This window comes from Glossina fuscipes, unplaced genomic scaffold (genome assembly GCF_014805625.2).
Source record: "Glossina fuscipes isolate IAEA_lab_2018 unplaced genomic scaffold, Yale_Gfus_2 2, whole genome shotgun sequence".
NCBI lineage: Eukaryota > Metazoa > Arthropoda > Insecta > Diptera > Glossinidae > Glossina > Glossina fuscipes.
In genome coordinates this window covers 32,296,756-32,317,638 of record NW_023998416.1, presented here as the reverse complement: position 1 = coordinate 32,317,638, position 20,883 = coordinate 32,296,756, and the positions used below count along the sequence as shown (strand labels likewise).

The 20,883-nt window shown below is 34.7% G+C and overlaps 3 protein-coding genes across 4 annotated transcripts; all 3 read right to left on the bottom strand.

Moving 5' to 3' along the window:
- Positions 1-2,218: 2,218 nt before the first annotated feature.
- LOC119633766 (tissue factor pathway inhibitor-like) lies at positions 2,219-3,528 on the bottom strand. The gene is made up of 3 exons (XM_038027499.1): positions 3,361-3,528; positions 2,953-3,137; positions 2,219-2,859 (listed from the first exon to the last, which is right to left on the bottom strand). The coding sequence occupies exons 2-3, from the start codon at positions 3,068-3,070 to the stop codon at positions 2,234-2,236; spliced, it is 744 nt and encodes a 247-aa protein (XP_037883427.1). The 5' UTR covers positions 3,071-3,137; positions 3,361-3,528; the 3' UTR covers positions 2,219-2,233.
- A 5,427-nt stretch (positions 3,529-8,955) lies between these two features.
- Positions 8,956-9,590, bottom strand: LOC119633963 (protease inhibitor-like). Of its 2 annotated transcripts, none has more exons than XM_038027818.1 (2): positions 9,330-9,590; positions 8,956-9,266 (listed from the first exon to the last, which is right to left on the bottom strand). In XM_038027818.1, exons 1-2 carry the CDS (start codon positions 9,400-9,402, stop codon positions 9,103-9,105), a joined length of 237 nt encoding a protein of 78 aa, XP_037883746.1. In that variant the 5' UTR covers positions 9,403-9,590; the 3' UTR covers positions 8,956-9,102. The 2 variants fall into 2 exon arrangements, with proteins under 2 accessions (XP_037883746.1, XP_037883747.1); XM_038027819.1 differs by having other exon boundaries at positions 8,956-9,263; positions 9,330-9,562.
- Positions 9,591-14,700: 5,110 nt separating this feature from the next.
- On the bottom strand, positions 14,701-14,996 carry LOC119633597 (protease inhibitor-like). Its single transcript, XM_038027213.1, has 2 exons — positions 14,924-14,996; positions 14,701-14,861 (listed from the first exon to the last, which is right to left on the bottom strand). Exons 1-2 carry the CDS (start codon positions 14,994-14,996, stop codon positions 14,701-14,703), a joined length of 234 nt encoding a protein of 77 aa, XP_037883141.1.
- Between the last annotated feature and the right edge of the window lie 5,887 nt (positions 14,997-20,883).

Here is a 20,883-nt window from a genome sequence, read left to right as displayed (position 1 = left end):
CTTTTTTTAGTCATAGATTAATTGGCAAAGCGACATAAGCTTAGAATTAATTTTATTTTAAAAATAATTACTTCTCTAGTTAGATAAGAAATTTTGTTGTAGCAAGTAAAATATATTAAGTGTCCCTTAATCTTTTCCAGAGATTATTCGAGCCGTTAGCATATGTATACTTGTATATTTGTCTTCTTCTTTTTAACAACACTATTTTGAAGGCGTTCAATTTGCTTAGCCACTAGAGGAACGTTAAGATTTGGGTTTTAAATAAAATATTTAGATATCGATTCTAATGCCCGCTAAGAACCGTGCCTCGGTTTACATCGCTTCTTTTAGTTCAATTCTAGTATTCAGAAACGGGAATCGCAAAAGCCATAAAGTGCGCATGTTCTCACTCTTTCAGAGGAATTCTGCAAATTGGAATTTAGCAGACAGATCCTACGAAAGTTGACGCCATTCGAACTCAAACTCAAAGATATGGTTGTTAACAAGTGACGATTTTTATGCAAAATTGATTTAAAAATTGCTGCAAATATTTACCGGAAACAATTCACAATTTCCTGTAAAGATAGCTTCGATAAGATTGGGGAAAAAGAACTTGGATAATTGTTTGCCGTGAGGGGAATTTCTTGCAAGACTTTCTTACGTAATTACAGGAATACCCGTCGGAGACAGATAAGGCAAGAAGTCATCAACCAGTGAGACGCTTCCCCGAACAAGCTCTGGACTATTGTCGTGGGGAAGACGTGAAGTTTTTATACGCGCCACCGAAGGATGGCCGTATTCTTGTTTTGTCAAAATGTTTCTAAAAGCCATAAATAGGCTTCAGCGATCCCACGATGTATGTATGTTCTTTAACAGAATCGCATTTTGCAAGCATTTAAGCATTCCCGTCTGCCGCTCTATCTGGCCGAGAAAGTTATTTTATAGGCTTCAAATTTGACAGGAAGATTGCGAGTTCTCGCACGTAGACTGGCATTGAAAGCGCCTACATTACTACTACAGTGAACTGAGAATGTCTCTGTTTTCAAAAGACGAAAAAATTCGTGATTTCGCTAATCACTGGCAAACTACAGCAGATGAACGTATAAAACTTTGTAATAGTACTTGTGCAAAAATTGAAATAACCAACGTTACATGGTGTATCAAAATTTCAATTTTTTGTCAACATTTTTACAAAACCTAAAAAGAAACTTTAAACACCTCATAAAGGATTTACATTCTTGACAAGTGCCCAACTGTGCGTTATCTGTGCTAAAAACTTTCTCCCGTTCGTAAAAATGGAGAAATCGCTTTCAAATTTAGTAAAAGAGCTCGACAATCAAAATATATTTGTTTGCCCAGAGTTATGCAGCACCGTAAAGTTGGTGAGCCCCTGTGTTAAAGAACACATATTTTATATACTCAGCCATCACAAATGGTGAAATGAATTGGTGACGACATATATGTCCTCCATTTGTCCATATTTTAAAATCACAAACATTTCTTTAAGATTTTCTCTAAAAAAAATAATATGGCGGTTAAGTTGTTCTTAACACTTTCGTCCAGATATCAAATAATTTATTTTATTTATTTAAAAAATTTAAAATTTTTCTATTTTTCGCATCGTAAGATCTCAGAAATTTGGAGTTTCATTTCTTTAGTAAAGTCTACGTTCGACAATCTGTTAAGTGGAATTAACGGAAAGTCGGAATATGCGCGCATATAATCCGTTAAATGGTAGCTAGTTATATATAAAGACATGGTTTGAAATCTCTACGACGCGTAGCGTAGGTACGACAGGATATGTGACCGATGTAAAGCCCTATGTTCTATGTTCCCGTCATACATCGTACGCAAGCTACTGACGGCAGAAAAAGCAGAAATGTAAGTTTGTTTCTGTTGTCGAAACGTTATTAAGATATCATCGTTATATGACTGACTTGAGGGCGTTGTAGACCCTTTAATGGTTGATCGTGGCCCATTACGATGTTTTTTCTTACTTTGCTAACTGAGTAATGTCTCGCTCCGCCAATTAACGTAGATTTAACTGAGAAGGATCAAAGCACTCCAGGTCTTTCTGGTTTACCCAAGGTTTAATGTTCTATGCTAGAGTATATAAGTAAATTAAGATTATTTTTATAAATCCAACTGATTATTTTTTTCTTTTCACATTTATTACACAATTTTCATTCATGCGAAATTTTCACATGTCTGTCTCTCCATGCAACGAGTCTTAATCATTATTAGCACAAATAAATTAATTATCATAATCTTCCTGCTCACCAAAGTTATCATCATCGTTATTGTTATGACTGTCAACATAATCTTTAGCGGCGTTGTTTTGATGATAACTTCTTGAACTGGCTGTTAAGAGACTACCGCTACTATTGCTACTGCTGGTATTGTTGAAATTCGTGGTGTCTTCTTTAAAATATGTCTTAGTTTTCACGCTTAAGCGCGGCGTCGTCGATTTAACAATGGGGCTACCTTTGTTATTATTGTTGCTATTATTGTTTATGTGGTAAGCATTATATCTGGGACTTGTGGTCTCGCGAAAATCGTATTTGGTGCGGCTTAGTTTGTTAATTGGTCGTTTTTCTCTTTGCTTTTGATGACGTGGAGCCAATGGTTGCTGTTCAGGTTGAGATTTACTTATGGATGCTCGGTTACTGTTGTCGTCATAAGATATACGATTGTTGTCATCGTAAGCAGAAACACAAAATTTATTGCACTCTTCAATCGATTTAAAATTATTGTCATTGCCAGCACAACCGCCCCAATAGAACATCGAACATTTCATGCGTCTAATATCAAAATAAAATCGCTTCACTTTGGCTCGGCAATAGCCAAAATCCATAGGTTCTAAGCACACCTCAGGCAAACCTTTGACGGAAAATTGAAAAATTTTGTGAAATTTTTTTTCAAAATAAACTTCTAGCCTTATAAACATTTTGAACTTTCACAGTTTATACCGACCTTCATATCGATCGGGTCCGTAGAGACCGACCGTAAGACCTTCCGCTTGCTTGATCGCAAAGGGTTGTATTAGTAATAATAGAATCCCTTGGGAAAATGCTGCCGTTAAAAAATGCATTTTCTTAGTACGCAAAAAACAGTCAAGTGTATGTGCGCTCGCGCACAAACTTCACACTCTTTAGCACCTTATGGTAACAAAAATCAAAAAAAAAAAAAAAAAAACAACAACAACAAAAAAACACTTTTAATTTGGTTCAAGTCTTGCCAATCAATAAAGCACGTTGGAAGCTGGTTTTGTAGTGAAACCTAAAGTTTTCACTATTTGCGTGGCGGTCATTCAAAGATTTAATAATACCAACAACAACAGTACATAACAACAATCAAATAAAGCCATCGACCAGATCTTACTATAAATTTTGCTTTACTACGTTTACTGTTTCTTTTTCTAATTCACTCAAGTAGAACTAAAGATGATATGAAAATAACTATAAACTTTAACAAATCTTTATATGATTCATTAACACACGCGCACGTACACGAACGCTTAATAGGAAAGAGAGAAAAAAGCAAAAAAAAAAAAAAGAAAAAAAGAAAAACCAAAAAAATTGTATTGAAAAGCGAATTTTCTTGGTTTGCTTGGTTGGTGTTGAATGTTGCGTGTTGCTCTTGCGTTCAATTGAACTATTCAGAATAAACTAATACTGGTATGCGGTCCGAATCTCTAATGTAAAATCTTAAAATGAAATGCGAAAAGACTACAGCGACAACAACTATAACAAGAGAATGAAAATCAACACACATGGTGGCGCAAAACCAGTCCTCTTTGAATAATCGTACGTATCTAAGTAATGTAATGTTGTCTCACCTTCATTCACTTGTTGCATGCATTGTTTAGTGTACCAGCTTAAGCAAAAGCAAAAGCGTTTTTTTTATTTTTATTTTTGTTTTTATTTTCCAGCAAACACATACCGAGACATATGTTTGTTTTTAAACATTCCTACGTTCGCCTCTAATGTGGATGGATGCCGTGTTATGGCATCATAAACGCTTTCAATCGATTACAGACATACATTTCGAATTGATTTCTACGATACGTTGAGTTTCAGTTGCAAATCTAATGAATGACTTTGACTGTCGCTAATTCAATACGCGTTAAATACATAAACAATTAATATTTTGTATATCTATGTATGAATGTGGATGTGCTGTCATGAAATTAAAATCCTTCTATGATAATAATGTTAATATAAAACAGAGATCCAAGAGACCGAATCTTTTATTCCAATCACCGTTCGATACTGATCTAGTACTACTAGTCTACTAGTCTGTTAATAAGTAGATTTTACAGGGTCTCGGAACCTTGTCAAAATAGTGATGATTTAATATTCTGTAATATTCACTGAGTAGGTTTGGCCGGTTTTTTCCATTTTTTTTTACAGATGCCACCCCATTGAATATATTTGTTGTGATTAATAGGTAACGATCAAAAATTCACTTAATTTAAATAGCAACCGGTGCGCAAGAGCTTCCAATCTTCGTGCCAAATTTGAAGCCGATGACTGGGTTTTTACGATTTGGAGAATGTTTACCACCGGCGTTATGCAGAAAGACAGACGGAGAGACGAACATGCTTACAATGGTTTCGCATTTGATGCGGTCTCCGTGGTACGTGGCAAACGTTTGGACAAAATGAATATATCTCCCTTTCTGCGGTAGTGGGTACAATAAATAGGAAAATTATATTCGTTTTGGGACGAACTTCTGATATCCACTGCCGCAACCTGGTGCAGAAAATTGTAAGATATATTCTTGATACCAATCGGTCGAGGGGTCTTTTACTAGGAGTGGCACAATTGTTAATCATGTTGTTCATGTTATTATTAGCTGCGCTATGCCTACGCCATAGCCTGAACAACGTCTGCTTTCAAATGTTTGATGTACTCGTAAAGAAGAAATCCCTGAGTTAAATCTCACGGTCGAAACGGTACACGCGACCTAATTGAAAGGTAACTAAAACATAAGCACCTGAGCACAGCTGAACTTTGCCACTTTGGTAAAATGTTTCAATGATTTCTTACCGTTCAGGAATTGTCAGTCGTTGCGTGATAAGTGAAAATTACACTTTTCCAAAGTATCGCTTTTAGTGAATGATCCTTTATTAATATACGTCATAGAATTTTACAATTTTTCACTAAAGTTTATAGACAATTTTTATATAATTATGTATTATTAGCGTTGTTTTTTTTTTTTTGTTATCTCTATTGAGGTTATGGAAGAGACACTGGAAACATTCCATTGGCGCACATAAGCGTTTGAAAAACAAAGTTTATGGAGATGGATGAGCAGGTGAACTGTTCCGAGTTGACTTAGAAATCAAGATGAGTACATTTTCCTTATATATCCTTGATGACATAAACGGAAGAATTCCATAATATACGCTACTTCCAATTTACCAAGTGCATCCTAAAGTGAACAGGACTTTTTCAGAGGAACATATTATGGTGTGGCCCGTTGTCGATGGCTGGATAATGTTTTTTTCATCGGCATATGCATTTTTACGCGTAGATAGAAACGATAGGTGTTGAAGTGCAATTTGTTTCAAAAATTTAGTCAGATATGTAGGCCTTTCTGTGCAATTTTTACTTAAATTTTGCATAAGAAAGTATATATGGATTTTTGGAAGAACCAAATGTTTGCTGGATTGCCCAACATGTTGGTCGTCATTCATGGTGTCATGATTATGTTTGATTTGTGTGTACCCGTTGCGGATTTTGCTATGATGTAAACGCCGCTCATAATAAACTTATTTCGTCTCGCCTTTTCAAGATTCAATTGCATTTCAGATGCACGCTTGAGAGAAAGTCGGCGAAGAATGTATGTTTTCAACTCTGGCGGGTATGTTTGGCCCAACCGATTTATCGTTTTGTCGGGCCTAATTTTAAATTTGACCGAAAGAGGCTGAAAAGAAACAATTTGAAACTTAAATCTAAGCCAAAATCACTTAAGTGAATTGATGCGCGTGTTGAGAAAGGGAAACGTTGCTAAGTCAAGGACGCTGTTAGGATTATAACCTGGTCGCGAATCTCAAAAAAATGCTTACCGGAAAGATACATGATTCCACTGAAGAGGTGATCGTTGAAACTTAAGCATACGCGCGCACAGCGGATATAACCCAAAAAAAGAGTAACTAATTCAATATAACAACACATTAGACCGTGTGACGGTTATACGTGCTCAAAATGGCTGACGGACACGAAAGTAAGCTGCTAACAGCATCAATTTAATCGCGGTTTTAACAGATAAAAACTAAACGAAGTATATTTCCACGGCGACTATCAGCCAAGTTTCCAATCCATATTTTGATAACTTATGGTTTATTTTATAAATATGATATGCACTTTAGCAAAGCTATGTATGAATTTCATGCGCAAAGGTAATATAACTTATTCTGACAATACTCTGTATATATCCAGAAAGCATGTCCATCCATAATAAAAGAAACAAAAGATTGTTACGCCGAACGAACCAATAGGCGTAGAAGTCTTCCGTTTCTGCTCATGACTTAATCAGTGAAATCTTGCATCAAATAAAATAAAAGCGACCGCTAAAGTTTTACGATTGAATTAAATTTGTTATAGACAATGGATGGATAGATGACGCAAGCTTACACTAACAATTATTTTGATGAGGAATATATGATATGTGCGTATAATATGTGCATATATAGAGAATTTGTTCTTCATTGCTCAGTTTCATGCTTTACAAGCACATGTCAAATCTAATATGCCTCCCGTGATGGATATTAATACTGCGAAGGTGATATGTCATTATTAAATTTTCAAAAGCTTATGCAATTTAAGTTTACCTTAACAAATGAGGTTTCGATCTTGCTTAACTTCGATGATATTGAAACAACAAATTTTCAATAAAAACTTTCCAAAAAGTGAATAATAATGAACTATTAAAAATTTGCTACATATTCATCGAGATAAATTACTTACAATGCAAGTTCAAGCAATATATCAACATATTTTTTACAAATTGTTTCTTTATAAAATATTCTAACCAAATTTTTTTTAGAAAGCTGTGTTAGTCGTTGCCAATAATGGCAATCAGCAGAATATTCAGAAGGAACGAATGATGAATTTTTATAGCCCATACAAGTCACCCAGTTCGCTATAGAAATTCATATTGAATGGGGGCAGAAAAACGTAAATATTCTCTGTCAGTAAGAAATTTCAAACCCAAAAGGGAACATACAGTGCTTTCGCTGCGCCCGTGATGTGCTGCGAAATGTCAATGTCAAAGATATTTAAATCTCTTGATTTGTTATGCAAATAGCTAGATTGCACGGTATCGAAGCGGTATTCGACTCTTACGGCCTTGGCTGGTTCTCGGTGACATCATTGTGACTATAATTAGTTGTAATGTTTCAACTGTATGTGACAACGATCAGGCCATTAAGGAAAAAGGGCGATTTCCCATTACAAATCGTTATCCTATTTATATACATGCATCTAATAAGGTTAAGTTCGCAACTTAGGACGGAAATTACGACGTGCCTAACGACCGCCGGTCGTCAAATCCTGGACCAATGTGACGTTACGCAAATTGTGATCAGTCATCACGCGGGAAATTATCCCTTAGGTACTAAAAAGAAACGCCAGTCCTCTAGCGATGATCATTGACCCGCACAGCTGCAAGATTGGCTTCAAAGTTTCGACTTCTCTCTTTGTCTCAATGAGACAACATCAATGTAAAAAATATATTTCGTTACGCGTCGGAGCCATTTGTTCTTTTACCGTAACGTCTACGTTAAATTATCGCCAGTCAGGCCTACAACCAAGGAAAATTCTTATAATTTTTAAATGGTACTGAGATCTATAATATCCTATGGTTAATACAACAAATGAAAATGGTAAAGTTGAGCTTGCCTTTACGGACTAAGCTTTTGCGGTAGTTGCCAGCGCCGTAGTTTTTTAAAAATTGAAATAAATAAAAAAATTTTATGATATAACATCAAAAAGAGGAAGATGAAGCTCGATCGTCCTTATTATAAAATGCGACGGCTGTAAAAGTTTACTATACTTCAATACTCTTTTCTGAAACAAAGTTTGGAAACATATTCGCTTCAACAATAAACAGTTGATCAAGTCGACCATGTCTGTTGGTTGAGGAAAACATTAATATTCATGTATTAATCAAATAATCGTAAGTGTATTTAAATATAATTACAATTTACTTCAATTATTTTAATTAATTTTTCACTTGTCGGGTAAATGATGTTTGCCCATAAATGTCTGTAAAAACAAAAGACTGTGGTCACCTTTAAAATCCTAAAAAAATTTATGTACATATCGCATGCAATTAAAATTTAATTTTCCATATGTCGCAGCAACAAAACAAGTTTTGAAACCAAAAAATAATATCAACCAAGTAAGAAAATTTCACGCGAATGTGGCCGAATATGTTACACTCGAAAAAAAGAAATTTCTATACTTTGTCGATTTTTCCATTTTCATATGCGTAATGGAGGGTCACTGGCAGAATATGCGTGCGAGTTTTCATCGTTGTATCTGTCACAAACAACAAACTCAACTTTTCAATGGTGCTCTCCATTTATCTTGTACATTGCGCCTGTTCTTTGACTTGGCTAATGACTTGACTATTTTTAATGCCAACCTGCGTGCGAGAACTGCCAATATTTTTGCCAAATATGAAGACGATATTCTGACTTTTAGGTTTAGATAAGTGTTTGCTTTGGGCAGACAGACAGACAAGGTGACAGACGAACGCGCTTAAATCAACACAGAATGTGATCCTAATCAAGAATGGACGTAGTTTACAGGGTCTTTGAGCCGTCCTTCTGCAAATTGCAAACGTTTTGACAAAAAGAATATACCCTCTTCCTTCGACGGTGAGTATAAAAAAAACACTTTTATAAATGAGAGTAAGAAAAACGCAAACCAATTAAGTTTTGTTTAACAACAACAAGTGCATTTCACAGATTTTTTATTTATATATTTGAAAACTTAACCAAAAACAATTACGCAATATAATCAACACCATATATATTATATATGCATGTGTGGGAAAGCGCACACAAAAACTTCGTGTTGATGCGGATGTTTTTACAACACAAATATGTCTTTAATGACATAATTGTTGACATTCTTCTTGAGTATCGAAACGATTAGCGTTGCCCTGACAGCCTCCATAGAAGAATTCTTTGCAAGTCTTCGCTTCGCTATCGTAATAGAAATTTAATTTTGAACCACGGCAAGGACCGACTTCCTTTGGTAAAGAGCAATCTGCTAAAGCGAGCAAGTATTTAATCTATGAAATCATTATTTATTCTCTTGTAAATGGTTCGTTACCCGATTTGTCAGCGGCTTGTACTACGGCACATAATACAATAACAACACTTAAAAGAAATAAAAGAAATTTCATGATGATATGTTTTTTTTTTTTTTGTTTTTTTTTGTTTTTTAAGAGAGGACGATCGATGTGTTTAGTAGTAGTACTCGGTATGAAGACGCGTATGCGAGTGATAAGTTCGACTAATCTGACAAGCGATATTTATACTTATCACCGAATTTACTTAACGGTAAACAATGGAAACACTAACGAAGGGCTCGTTTGTTTTGATTTTACTAAACTACACTGATATTAAATATTTACTGAATTACTTTTCGGGTTTTTCCTTTCCGCAGCTCTGAAGTTATTACACGTAAGTAAGTAACGTTACTTTAAAAAGTGAAATGTATTCAGAGTTGTTTACATCATTATTATTTTTCTTTTATATGTAGGCCAAGTACATAGGGGATGTACTCTGTGTTCCTATAACATGGCGATGATTGGAAAGAAGTGAGAAAAGAGGAAGAGATATGAAGGAACTATTGGCCGTAGACTAGCGGATAGTGTGGATAGCCTATAAATTTTATGCTTTTGCCAATTGGTCATTCACTCACAATGGTCACGACCAATGTAAACTCTACCGCACTAGAGATTTAAACTCACAAACACTAACTTAATAGTCGCTATTCTTACCTACTCGGCTATTTATTCGGATATTATTGACTTCATATGTTTAAATTTCATTCTTGGGCTCGTCATACTTAGGACCAGACATCAGAGTCGCACGAGTGTTCAACATTCCAATTAGATCTTTCTAACTTTCTCTGTCTGTCTTACATAAAAGTTTAAAATTTATGACTTGAGGTTTGTTCGAATTCTTTATTTACTTCGAGGTCTTCTCCTAAGCAAAGTCAAAGTTTCCAATATTATAAGAAATGGTAATACACATAAAATAGACGACTGCACTCTTTCAACTCTCTCATCTTTTTACTTCAAAATACTTGAAATATCCCTGATAAACATTTTTGATTCAGATAATGGGTATTCAAAATTCGCCTTGAAATAGCCTTGAAGTTTTTAGACAAATATTAGTAGCAGCGCTATTCATTATTATATACTGACCTTTAACTTTCTCATACAATGTGCTTAGTGCTTAGTATTGATAAGACTCGACGATTTCTTAAAAGAGTACAAACGACAGATTTATCAACCAAGTGAGTATACAGGCGTGCTTTGTTTATCACCAGGCTTGTCAAACACAGTTTTGATACAACAAAAACGGTGCAAAGTATGCCAATATTATAACACGGTTTTGACATAATACGATTTCCAAAATTCGAATATGTATTCCGCTCGATTTGTTTTCCATTTCTTTTTGCTTTTCGTTTCATCGTTAAGAAGAGGAGCTTTAAACAACTTACACCAATTGTTGTACAGGGTATATTATGTTTGTGCGGAGGTATGTAAGACGTAGAAGGACTTAAGATAGACTCATCTCTTATTACACCCAAGCCTCCCTGTCCGTCTGATGACTGTTCGTAATTAATATCAAGCTGCAGGTCGTAATTCTTAAAATATTTTTTGAAGAAATTTGGTGCATTGACGCGCTTTGAAGAACGATGTACACTATTGAAAAACGTTTGGCCTGGTCCACTTTTTCGACCACTTCTCATATAACGCCCTAATTTGGGAGGTCGTTATAAAAGTTTGCAATTTTCAAAATTTCCCGATAAAACTCGCTCTGTAGTAGCATTCGGACACTGTAAATTGGTTTGACATTGTCAATTTTTTTAACCCTCTCTCGTACAACCATTCCAACGAAAACAGAATCTTTATATAGTAAGAAGGCATAATTTTTAATATTTTCTAATACCATCGAGAATTTGGATCACAAAGAGCCCATTTTTTTGATACCATCGCATATAATGAGTCCACCTATATGCAGACTTTTTAGTTTATCTTAAGCTCGTCTAGGATTTACATTTGTCCACACAAATTTACCACATGTGGTGCAGGTTACCGTGAGTGGATGGCTGTCTTATAACACAGTTCTGATAAAACACGATTCGGAATACCCGCATTGTACGAGAGACGCCTGTATATCAATAAATAACTGGTTCATTAGTACTCGCTTATAATAAAGTGTATTTTCTTAAGGCCCAATATAACGACTGGTTTTGCAGAAATGATTGCAGTTTCAGTTTCACTTGAGCTTGGTTGGATTTTATAATATATTATAGAAACGTTTCACGCATTTACATATTTACGTAGCTGCAGTGCAAAGCTTAATATCGTTAAAGGATTAATGTATTTGAATTTTCATATGCAATACTCCTAAAAAAGGGCATGAAAAGAGCCCTGATGGGTCTATTTCCATCTTCGACATGCGACTCTGAGTAGAGTTAGGGCGTTCCCCTGTCTATCGGTTCATTTGATGTTCGATACTTTTCATTGTTTGTGATCTCGACACAGCTGCGTCTACAACCACATCCACTCTATATACATGTATACAATTTGCAATGGATAATGATTTGCGTGTCTTATGAAAGCCTTCCAAGATGTAAATTCAAAAATGAACACATTCCCCTAGCCTATCAGATATTTGAAGCAAAGAGATTATCTTGTCCAGAGCGAACAAAAAGCTTTCATCGGTCCATCACAAATATATTTTACAACGTTGTATATTGCTTTGAATTGTTTCGTATTTTTCTGAAGATTTTTATGACTTGTTCAGTTGTTCTGCTTCTTTATTTAAAACAGCACCGAAGCGCGTTATTTTCTATATTTGACCAACCATTCAAAAGATGCTTTTTGTACATGTATACATGCGCGAGGCTTGCACGAAAAGGACTTGGGAAAGAAACAGGTCTGTTTATGCATGCTTGAGTTTCAAGTGGGAATATCTAAAAAGAGATAGTAAATAAACGCAACGCAGAAGTGTAAGGCGGAGTAAATACACGAGACACTATTAATTTACCAGCACGTAATCGAGAAGACGATTTCATTATGTATCATTATGCAGTGTAAAAGATTATTGTCATATGATTACAAGGAGTAAATATATCTACCGGAAAGGTTCGTGTTTGTGAATTTTTTCGGACCATCCTCATGCCATGTTGTATTACAAACTGTACCTCCCCCAAAACTTTTTCTATAAATTCCTTCATGCTTCCGCATCATTTCTTCACAGCTGGAATTCGTACAAAGTAGAGTGACGTAAATGGATTTTGTCACTGGCCATCGGTTCACGATTGCGTCTCAGTTAATGCTAACACGAATCATCAACGTTTTAGCTCATTTGCTAAGTCAGTACGTGTACAGTCAATGACAAAAAGAGACAACTAAATACGCGTCAAGCGAATATGCGCATACTTGTTTTAATCGGAACGACCAGCAAATCTTTGTGGTAAACCTAATAAATGAGTACGACCTTAAAATATTGAAAAAGTCGTCCTCAACGTTAACTTACGCATTTCGAATTGTTTCTTATATTTCCGAGAAGTATACTCTAACTCGGTATGTAGTCAAATTACGGATTCTGAATTTTTGTACAATAAGGACCTTAACCTAAAGTCCAGCAGATAGAATCCATGTTCTCTGCAATAATCGTATTGGTAAACCGATCTATCGCTATCTCAATGAACTTCTCCAAAGTGAGTTTTCCAACACTTAATCTACGTCCTTTGTTGTTATGTTCTTCTTCGTACAGTTCATGTATAGCGTCTCTAAAGCCATCAAGTTTAGAAAAACACGAAATGGCTATTAATGACTTTATTGCCTACACCTTATTAACGATTTGCTGGAATCATAAGGGAAGAGGCAAAAGAAGTAAAATGAAATAAAATTTTAAACGTTCATCGTAAACCCGTGTCGCAACAAGTAAGCGTAAATTTACGGGATATAGACGAAATAACCTTGAACTTGTGCTATCGTAGCAGGTGTTAGTCATAATTGCAAGGTAAATATGTTAAATGTACTTTCCCAACACTTATGCAAAAAGCTTGAATATTTTATTTTACGCATACGATTTCGTACTGATGGCGATGTAGAAATAAAATGTTGCTTAAGTTATACAATTAGTGGTTTTGTGCTGCTACAGGAAGCAATTTTGTATCGAAGTATTGCTACATATCAGTTGTTCCGTATTTAACTAATAATTTGCAATATGAAACTAAGAAAAACCAAGTAATAAAATTGTGTTCATAGCGGTGCGAATTGAGTTCGATAACCCTTCTCTTAATAGAATACAGAATATGTGAATAGAATATGTGAACCTAATGCATTAAAATTAATTTTCTTGGTAAAATAATTTATATTCTTCACTTAATTGAACCCCCTTACAAAACTAACTATTAGTTTAAAAGTTTACTTTTCATGAAAAATGTCATCAATGGTGGAGTTCAATTAAATTGCTAATAGGAACCAATTTATATAATAAAATATTAAAACTTAGTCCTTTTTCCCATATAAAGGCTTACTTATCATGAGAATTTCAATTTTAGTATAGTTAAGTTCTACACCAAATTACTGTCATGGGCCAATTTTCATTCGGAAATGTTTAAAGGTAGACCTTTAAACTTATATTTCGTAGGAACTTCTGTAAGAGGTAAGGTGCAAAGAATAGATCTCCGTCGTCGAAATTTGGTACAGTTAACTTCTAGTTTGTGCACTTGTTGGAGTTACGCTACTTGGGGGGTTTTTGGAAATCGCTTTCCAAGAAATGCCTTTGCCCTTGTAAATGTGATAATAAATTTATATATGATAATAGCTCGCCCGCATTCATCTTTTTAATATTACTTTGGATTACTTAAGATATCATTTAAAAATTTATTAGCGCACTTTAATAGCCTTTTGTGAAGTAGAATTTGAAAGTGTACTCGCTTTGCATTCAACTCGATTGTGTTAATTAAGAACATTCTTATTCTATTCTATTTTGTTGAGCCTAGTATTAATATTTATATTTTAATCATATGATCATAATTATATTTAAATGTAATTATAATTTATTCCAATTATTTTAATTAATTTTTCACTTTTCGCGTAAAAGAAATTAGTCTAAAAAAGTCTTGCAATTTGGTCACTTCGGAAAGCCTAGAAAGAGCATGCATTTATCGCATGCAATAAAAATTCAACTTTGCATATGTCGCAGCAACAAAACGAGTTTTTAAACTAAAAAATAATGTTGGAACAAAGAACTTCTATAGATGAGAGTAAAAAAAAAAACGCAAACAAATAAAATTTTCCTTTAAAAACCAACACGTTTCACAGATCATTCATTTATTTATTTCTGAAATCAACCAAAAGCAATTACGCAATATAACCAACATCATGCACATAAGTGTATGTGCATATTCGTTTCTGGACGGATGTTTTTACAATGCAAATAAGTCTTTAAAAACATAAGTTTTCACATTCTTCTTTAGTATCGAAACGATTTGCGTTGCCTTGACAGCCTCCATAGAAGAATTCGTTGCAGGCTTTTGTCCCACTGTTATAATAGAATTTTAAATACGAAGCGCGACAAGGTCCGATTTCCTTTGGTAACGAGCAGTCTGCTAAAGCGAGCAGATGTTAATACTATGAAATCGTTTCTTTTTCTCTTATAAAGGATTACCTGATTTTTCAGCGGCTTGTACCACGGCGCATAACACTAAAACAGCACTTAAAAGAAATAAAAGAGATTTCATGATGATGCGCTATTATTTTATGAGAGTATTCGAGTATTCTAGTATTATTCGGTAAGAAGACACTTAGACGAGTGATAAGTTCGACTAAAGAGAAGGCGTTATTTATACTTATTACAGAATAATATTGTTGAAGAAAAACAATGAAAATACTAGTAAAGGGCTCTTTTGTTCTTATGTTACTAAACTAGATGACATTAAATGTTTATTTCATTACTGCTTGGGTTTTCCCTTTTGGGAGCTGTGGCGACGTTCAACATTGCAAGTAATGTTATCTTGAAACGTAAAATGTATATATAGGAACTTTTTAAAATACTCATTGACCTTACACACATTTAAAGTTCACTAATCTGTCTGTAATGCATAGAAGCAGACATCGGAGTCTTCGCTTACGTGCACGTATGTTCAACATTCTAATCTCTTCATATCCTACTATTGACGTTAAAAGAATTGATTTTTTTTTTAATTTCTTTTCTCGGCTTATGGCATTTCGTTGAATAAAGTCGACATAGTAATATAGAAAATAGACTATTTCATCCTTTCTCCGGTATTACTCAAAAATTTTTGATTGCTATGAGATATCTTCCATTAAAACATTTTCGATTCAGAAAATGGATATTCAAAATATGTCGCAACATGGCCTTAAAACCGTCTCTTTACGTTTATGGATCAAGATTAACAAACATGGTATTTATTATTATAAATATATTATGCGGAGTGGTTAAGAAAAAGAAGAAAAGCCCGATTTATCGACCAAGTGAATGATATGTCAATATATATTTGGTTCATTAATACCCACGTGTAACTTTTATTCTCACTATTCCGACCAGTTTTCAGATATATAATTTCAATTCAGTTTGATTTTATAATACATCGATCGTAGCAAAAGTTTTATGCAGTAAATCATTTCTGTGTTTCTAAAGTCTGACATCGCTATAGGATAAAAAAATTTGTTTTTCCGTATGCAGTACAGAAGCATGAAAGTACTCCTGCTCAATATAGAATCCTAAGTAAATTTAGCTGCGTCCGTCTGGTGTTTTCATTTTCGACAGAAGAGTGACACGTACATCGTTATTTGAAGGTAGGCGTCATCCATATCCACGATCATGTTCACAAGAGAAAAAGCAGGCATGGATTTGAAACCTTTATGAAAGGCATCTAAAACACAGAGAAAAACAGGCGTTAATTTGAAACTTTTATGAAAGGCATCTAAAACGCAAATTCAAAAAATAAAATAAAACCGTCTTGGAACCTATCAGCAATTTGATACAGAAAAGTTACATTTCCTCTAGCGAGCTATGTCATGCTCAATCGATTATGTCCATCTTCAAAAAGATTATTGTAAGGTCATATGTTTATGTGGTTTCAAGTACCGCGTATCTAAGATATGTCACAAGGCTGTTAGAGCTTTTTTATTCTTTCCGGTCGAGGAAAGCCGAATTAGCGAGTTTTTTGCATATTTGACCAGCTCCTCAGGGGAGGTATGCTATGGAAGGATTGTATGCACGTTGTGTAAACGCGAACGATCCTTCTGAACTATTCTCGCATATTGTACGCCATATTGATGCTCGGTGATAATAGTTGCTACTTGTGCTTGCACCGTCCTTCATTAGTTGATTCCGTAAGTCCCGTCAGCGCATGGTGCACGATGGTCAACCGTGCCAAGTGATGGTGTTCTTGTCGATGGTGATATTTAAGTAGGACTAGTTGTGCTTTTACTTGCCGAATTCGTATCAGGAGTCATACCGCAACACAAAAGCATTTTTTTGATGTCTTTGCTGCTCCAAAATCTTTTATGGGGTTGATTTGCCATGCCAGCAAGTCCACAACCACGCGCACATTAAAGGAGGCAAGTCAACGCTGTATCAACGAAATTCACCCACATTTATGCAAAATGGTTTTGGAGAGTTTAGACAAAAGAGTGCATATGTGCCAGCAAAGCCTTGTAGGCCATGTGCCCGATGTGCTATTCCGCATGTGTATACTTTATGGAATCTCCGAAGCTTTTTTTCCGGTGTTTTGCTAACATTACGACAAAATGAATAAATCCTTCATTCTTCAGTGGTGGATGTAATAAATATGAGATAAAAGCAAATATATAAACGAGTTATTTTTAATTTGCCAAAATAGAAAAACAAACAATGGAAATATCATCGTGCGTAGATCATAAGCGACAAGCCTTATAAACTTTTATGTCGCTTTACAAAGTATTTTTGTGAAATGTAAAGTACGCCTTATGGGGCAGTGGTTGAGACATTGCAAAACAACGCCAACGAACTCCAGTTAGGCTGATGACAATTTGAAAAAAACAAAATTGGAAAAAATATTGGAGAGCAGAAGAAACAAAATTTAAAATATTTAAACAAAACTATCATTGCTTCTCTAAAATTCGGAGTTCTTTTCTCTTAACAGCTAACATTGCTATTGTACTTGTTTTTTTTGGTATAAAAGTCTCATCAACGGAAAAAGAAAACTATTTAGTGAAATGAAGTTCTTCGTGTTTCTGTTTTTAAGCGCAATTGCTTTAGTTTCGTCTGAAACCGGGCATTTATTTAAGAACCGCTCCGCTCCGGTCGACAACGGGAAATATTTTAGCGAAGCATTGCAGAAATATGTTTAATATACTACGCAGAGATCGCGTCTTGCAATGACAATAAAAAATGACTGGTGACGTTCAAAGGAACCATTCTACCAAATCCGTCGTTACCACTTTCGATTATCAGCCATTTCTTCTAGGCAGCGCTTTCGTTCTTACGTAGAATGCAATCTATGACTCAATTCCTGCGTTGCTCTTGAAAGGCAGTCATTCTTCTTAAGCGGAAAACGTACGCTGCCTTAGAGACAAGAGAAAGCATTAGCTAGGAGGAAGCTGTGGATACCATTTGCTACCTCTTTTACATAAGTTCAAGATCATTTTTAATTCTTGAGAGGATTTTTTAAATTTTCATAAAAAATAAGTGCAAGAAGAAGAAAACTTCTAATGTCCGATAGAAACTTTAAAACAAATTCGCCTTTTCTTCAGCAGTCTGATTTATATCTATTATACCAGCCTTTCTCTTCTCGGACTATTCGAGTTAATTTTTCACCGAAGCGAATTCACTTTTAGAACCCGTAACAAAAGCAATTACTCCGTGACAAAACTACATTTTTCGGTAACTACGCGACGCTTAAATAAAATGATGTTTAATAATTACTCCAACTATTCCGTTCGAGCTAGTGGAGAAAATAATTGAAAGTTTAGTCGGTAGTAATAATTTGCGAATGTAAGGCAATTGCATTTCTGTTGAGACGAATATCACAAACACCACCATTGCTATTATACGTGTTTTTTGATATAAAAGTCGCATCAATAGCAAAAGAAAACTATTCAGTAGAATGAAGTTTTTGTTGCTTTTCTTTTTAAGCATAGTTGTTTTGGCTACATCTCAGAGGGGCGAAGGTAAGCTTGTGTAAATCCGAAAAATATTTAACTTTTAACTTTTCTTTAACGTAACGAAATGCCGAAAACCAAGCCTGAAGGACCCGCCATTGAAGTAAGCTTCATAAAATTTTGTGTGAACACCACAACTTAGTAGAGTTCGCTACAGAGTACAGTTTCTGACACTTTAAGTACCGTTGATTTGAATATTTGTAATTCAACCATTGAAAATTTGTAAAATTGTACGAAATACTGCCTAGAGTGGACTGCTTTCAATTTCCATCCCTAAATAATTATATTTCGTTCATGAAATAAGTGCAGGCAGATGTTTAGTCCGAATCGTATGAACTGTTTACTTATTCTTATTAAGAAATAATTTTGTTCTGCTAAGCACAACTTGGGCGATGTAACTGCGATTATAAGAAACCGATGGCTAATAATATGAGGGGAGAGGCAGAGATTGAAGGATTTTTTGCAACATTTATTAGTAGAGACGTTTTTAGACAAAACTTTTCCTACTTTTACGATATAAACTAAATTTTTCCCCCTTTTAGATATCTGCCACATGCCACACTCGGCAAATACTTACGATGCGACTCGTTGTTCCACCGGAGGTCAACCCCTTTGGTCTTATGATGCAAGCGTAAATTCTTGTGTGAAATTTTATTACTTTGGTTGCGAAGGAAACGATAATCGTTTTTTAACAAAGACACAATGCGAACTATTATGTAAGAAGAGCGAAGGATTTATCTTCCGTCACTTAAGTTAGGAGCAGGCATTGGATAATGTTTATATCTAAACCTTCATCTTAAAAATTATATGTATTTTAATATAATATATATATGTTCGCGAATGAGTAAGATAACAAAAGTCTTTAATTATTAAATTTACTTTCTTCATTGAAGTGACAATTAGGGTCCACTAAGTGAACTTTTAAAAAAGTTCAAACAATTACCAGACAATAACCCAGACCGCTTAAGGTGCAGAGTATATTAAGTTGTGCGGGCGTACGTAATACCCAAAAGTTTTGATTGATTCAACTTAACGTCTGTCGATGTACTTTCCTTTTCAACCTACAAGTCGCAGTTTTTGAGATATTTTGATATTTGAATAGTCTTCGACCACTCCCCATATACCGCCCAATATTGAAAAGTCTTTATATAATAAAAAATAATAATTTTGAAAATTTCTCGATAATCCAAATCTTTTGATTCGGAAAGAGCAATTTTTCTAACCATATCTAAAATAATCGTTCCTACGGAAACTGAATGTTTATATGGTGATTGGGCCTAATTTTCCATATTCTATGACGAAAATTGGTTTGTAATTGATAATAGAAAGCAAGTTTGCCGAGCTAAGAACACGTACGTCTATTTTATGGATAGCAGGGGGTACAAGGATTCTTGGAATTTATAAACCTTTGTACGCCCAAAAGTCCCAATTGCTAATGTTTGATGATGAAAATTCATTCATGATAATAATTTGACTTAAAAACAAATAAGAACATTATAGTTGGGCAAGGCCGACCATTAAATACCCTATACCACATTATCTAATACAATTCTTATTTTTATTAGAGAACACAAAAGTTATATCCTGTTTCTATATAAAGACATACTTTTCAAGTGCGCATTTCTGGGGAAGCGGGCCTAGAACCCGTTGTACAAATTTAATCCTTACATAAGGTGGGATCCAAAAATAAGCGTGAATGATCCAAATTTTGCAGAGTTCATTTTTATATGAAATTACTAGTATGAGTCAGTTTTCTTCACTCCATATTAAAACTTAGGCTTTTCTGCTTTACAAGGAATCAATTTTCGTTAAAATCCTCATTAGTGTACGATCCAAAAAATAGACCGCGATAGTCTAAATTTGGTACAATTAATTTTTTTATGTTAAATTACTATTATGATATAATTTTCATCATGAAGCATTGAAAATGATACGTGTTTGTCGCATGAACTTCAGTTTCCATTAAATGGGAGGGGATTCAAAAATTGTCCCAGCCGGTTTTAAGTTTTCACACCAATTTAGAATGCCGAAATACTACTACTTAGCCACCTTTGCTGAGAAATTTTGAAAATTACAATTTTTTTCCATACAACAACTTTACAGGATACGGCGTTATATAGAAATGGTAGAAAAAAGGTAGACCGATCCGAACCATTTTCATAGCGTGCACTGAATTTCATCAAAATATCTCAAAAATTACGATCTGCACCGAGGTTGAACACAAATTTACATCGACAGACATCAGAAACACAACCGGACAGACGGACGGCCATGCTCAGATCAATTCAGATTACAATTCTGAATCGATCGGGTCTATCTTAAGCCCTTCTGCGTGTTACCTTATGTCCGCATCAACTAAGTATATAGCTACAGGATATCTAATTGCCGGCTTTGCCCGATTATTACTCTCTTACATGTTTTTATTTTTATTTTGTTTATAACGTGCATTTAGTTTACAGC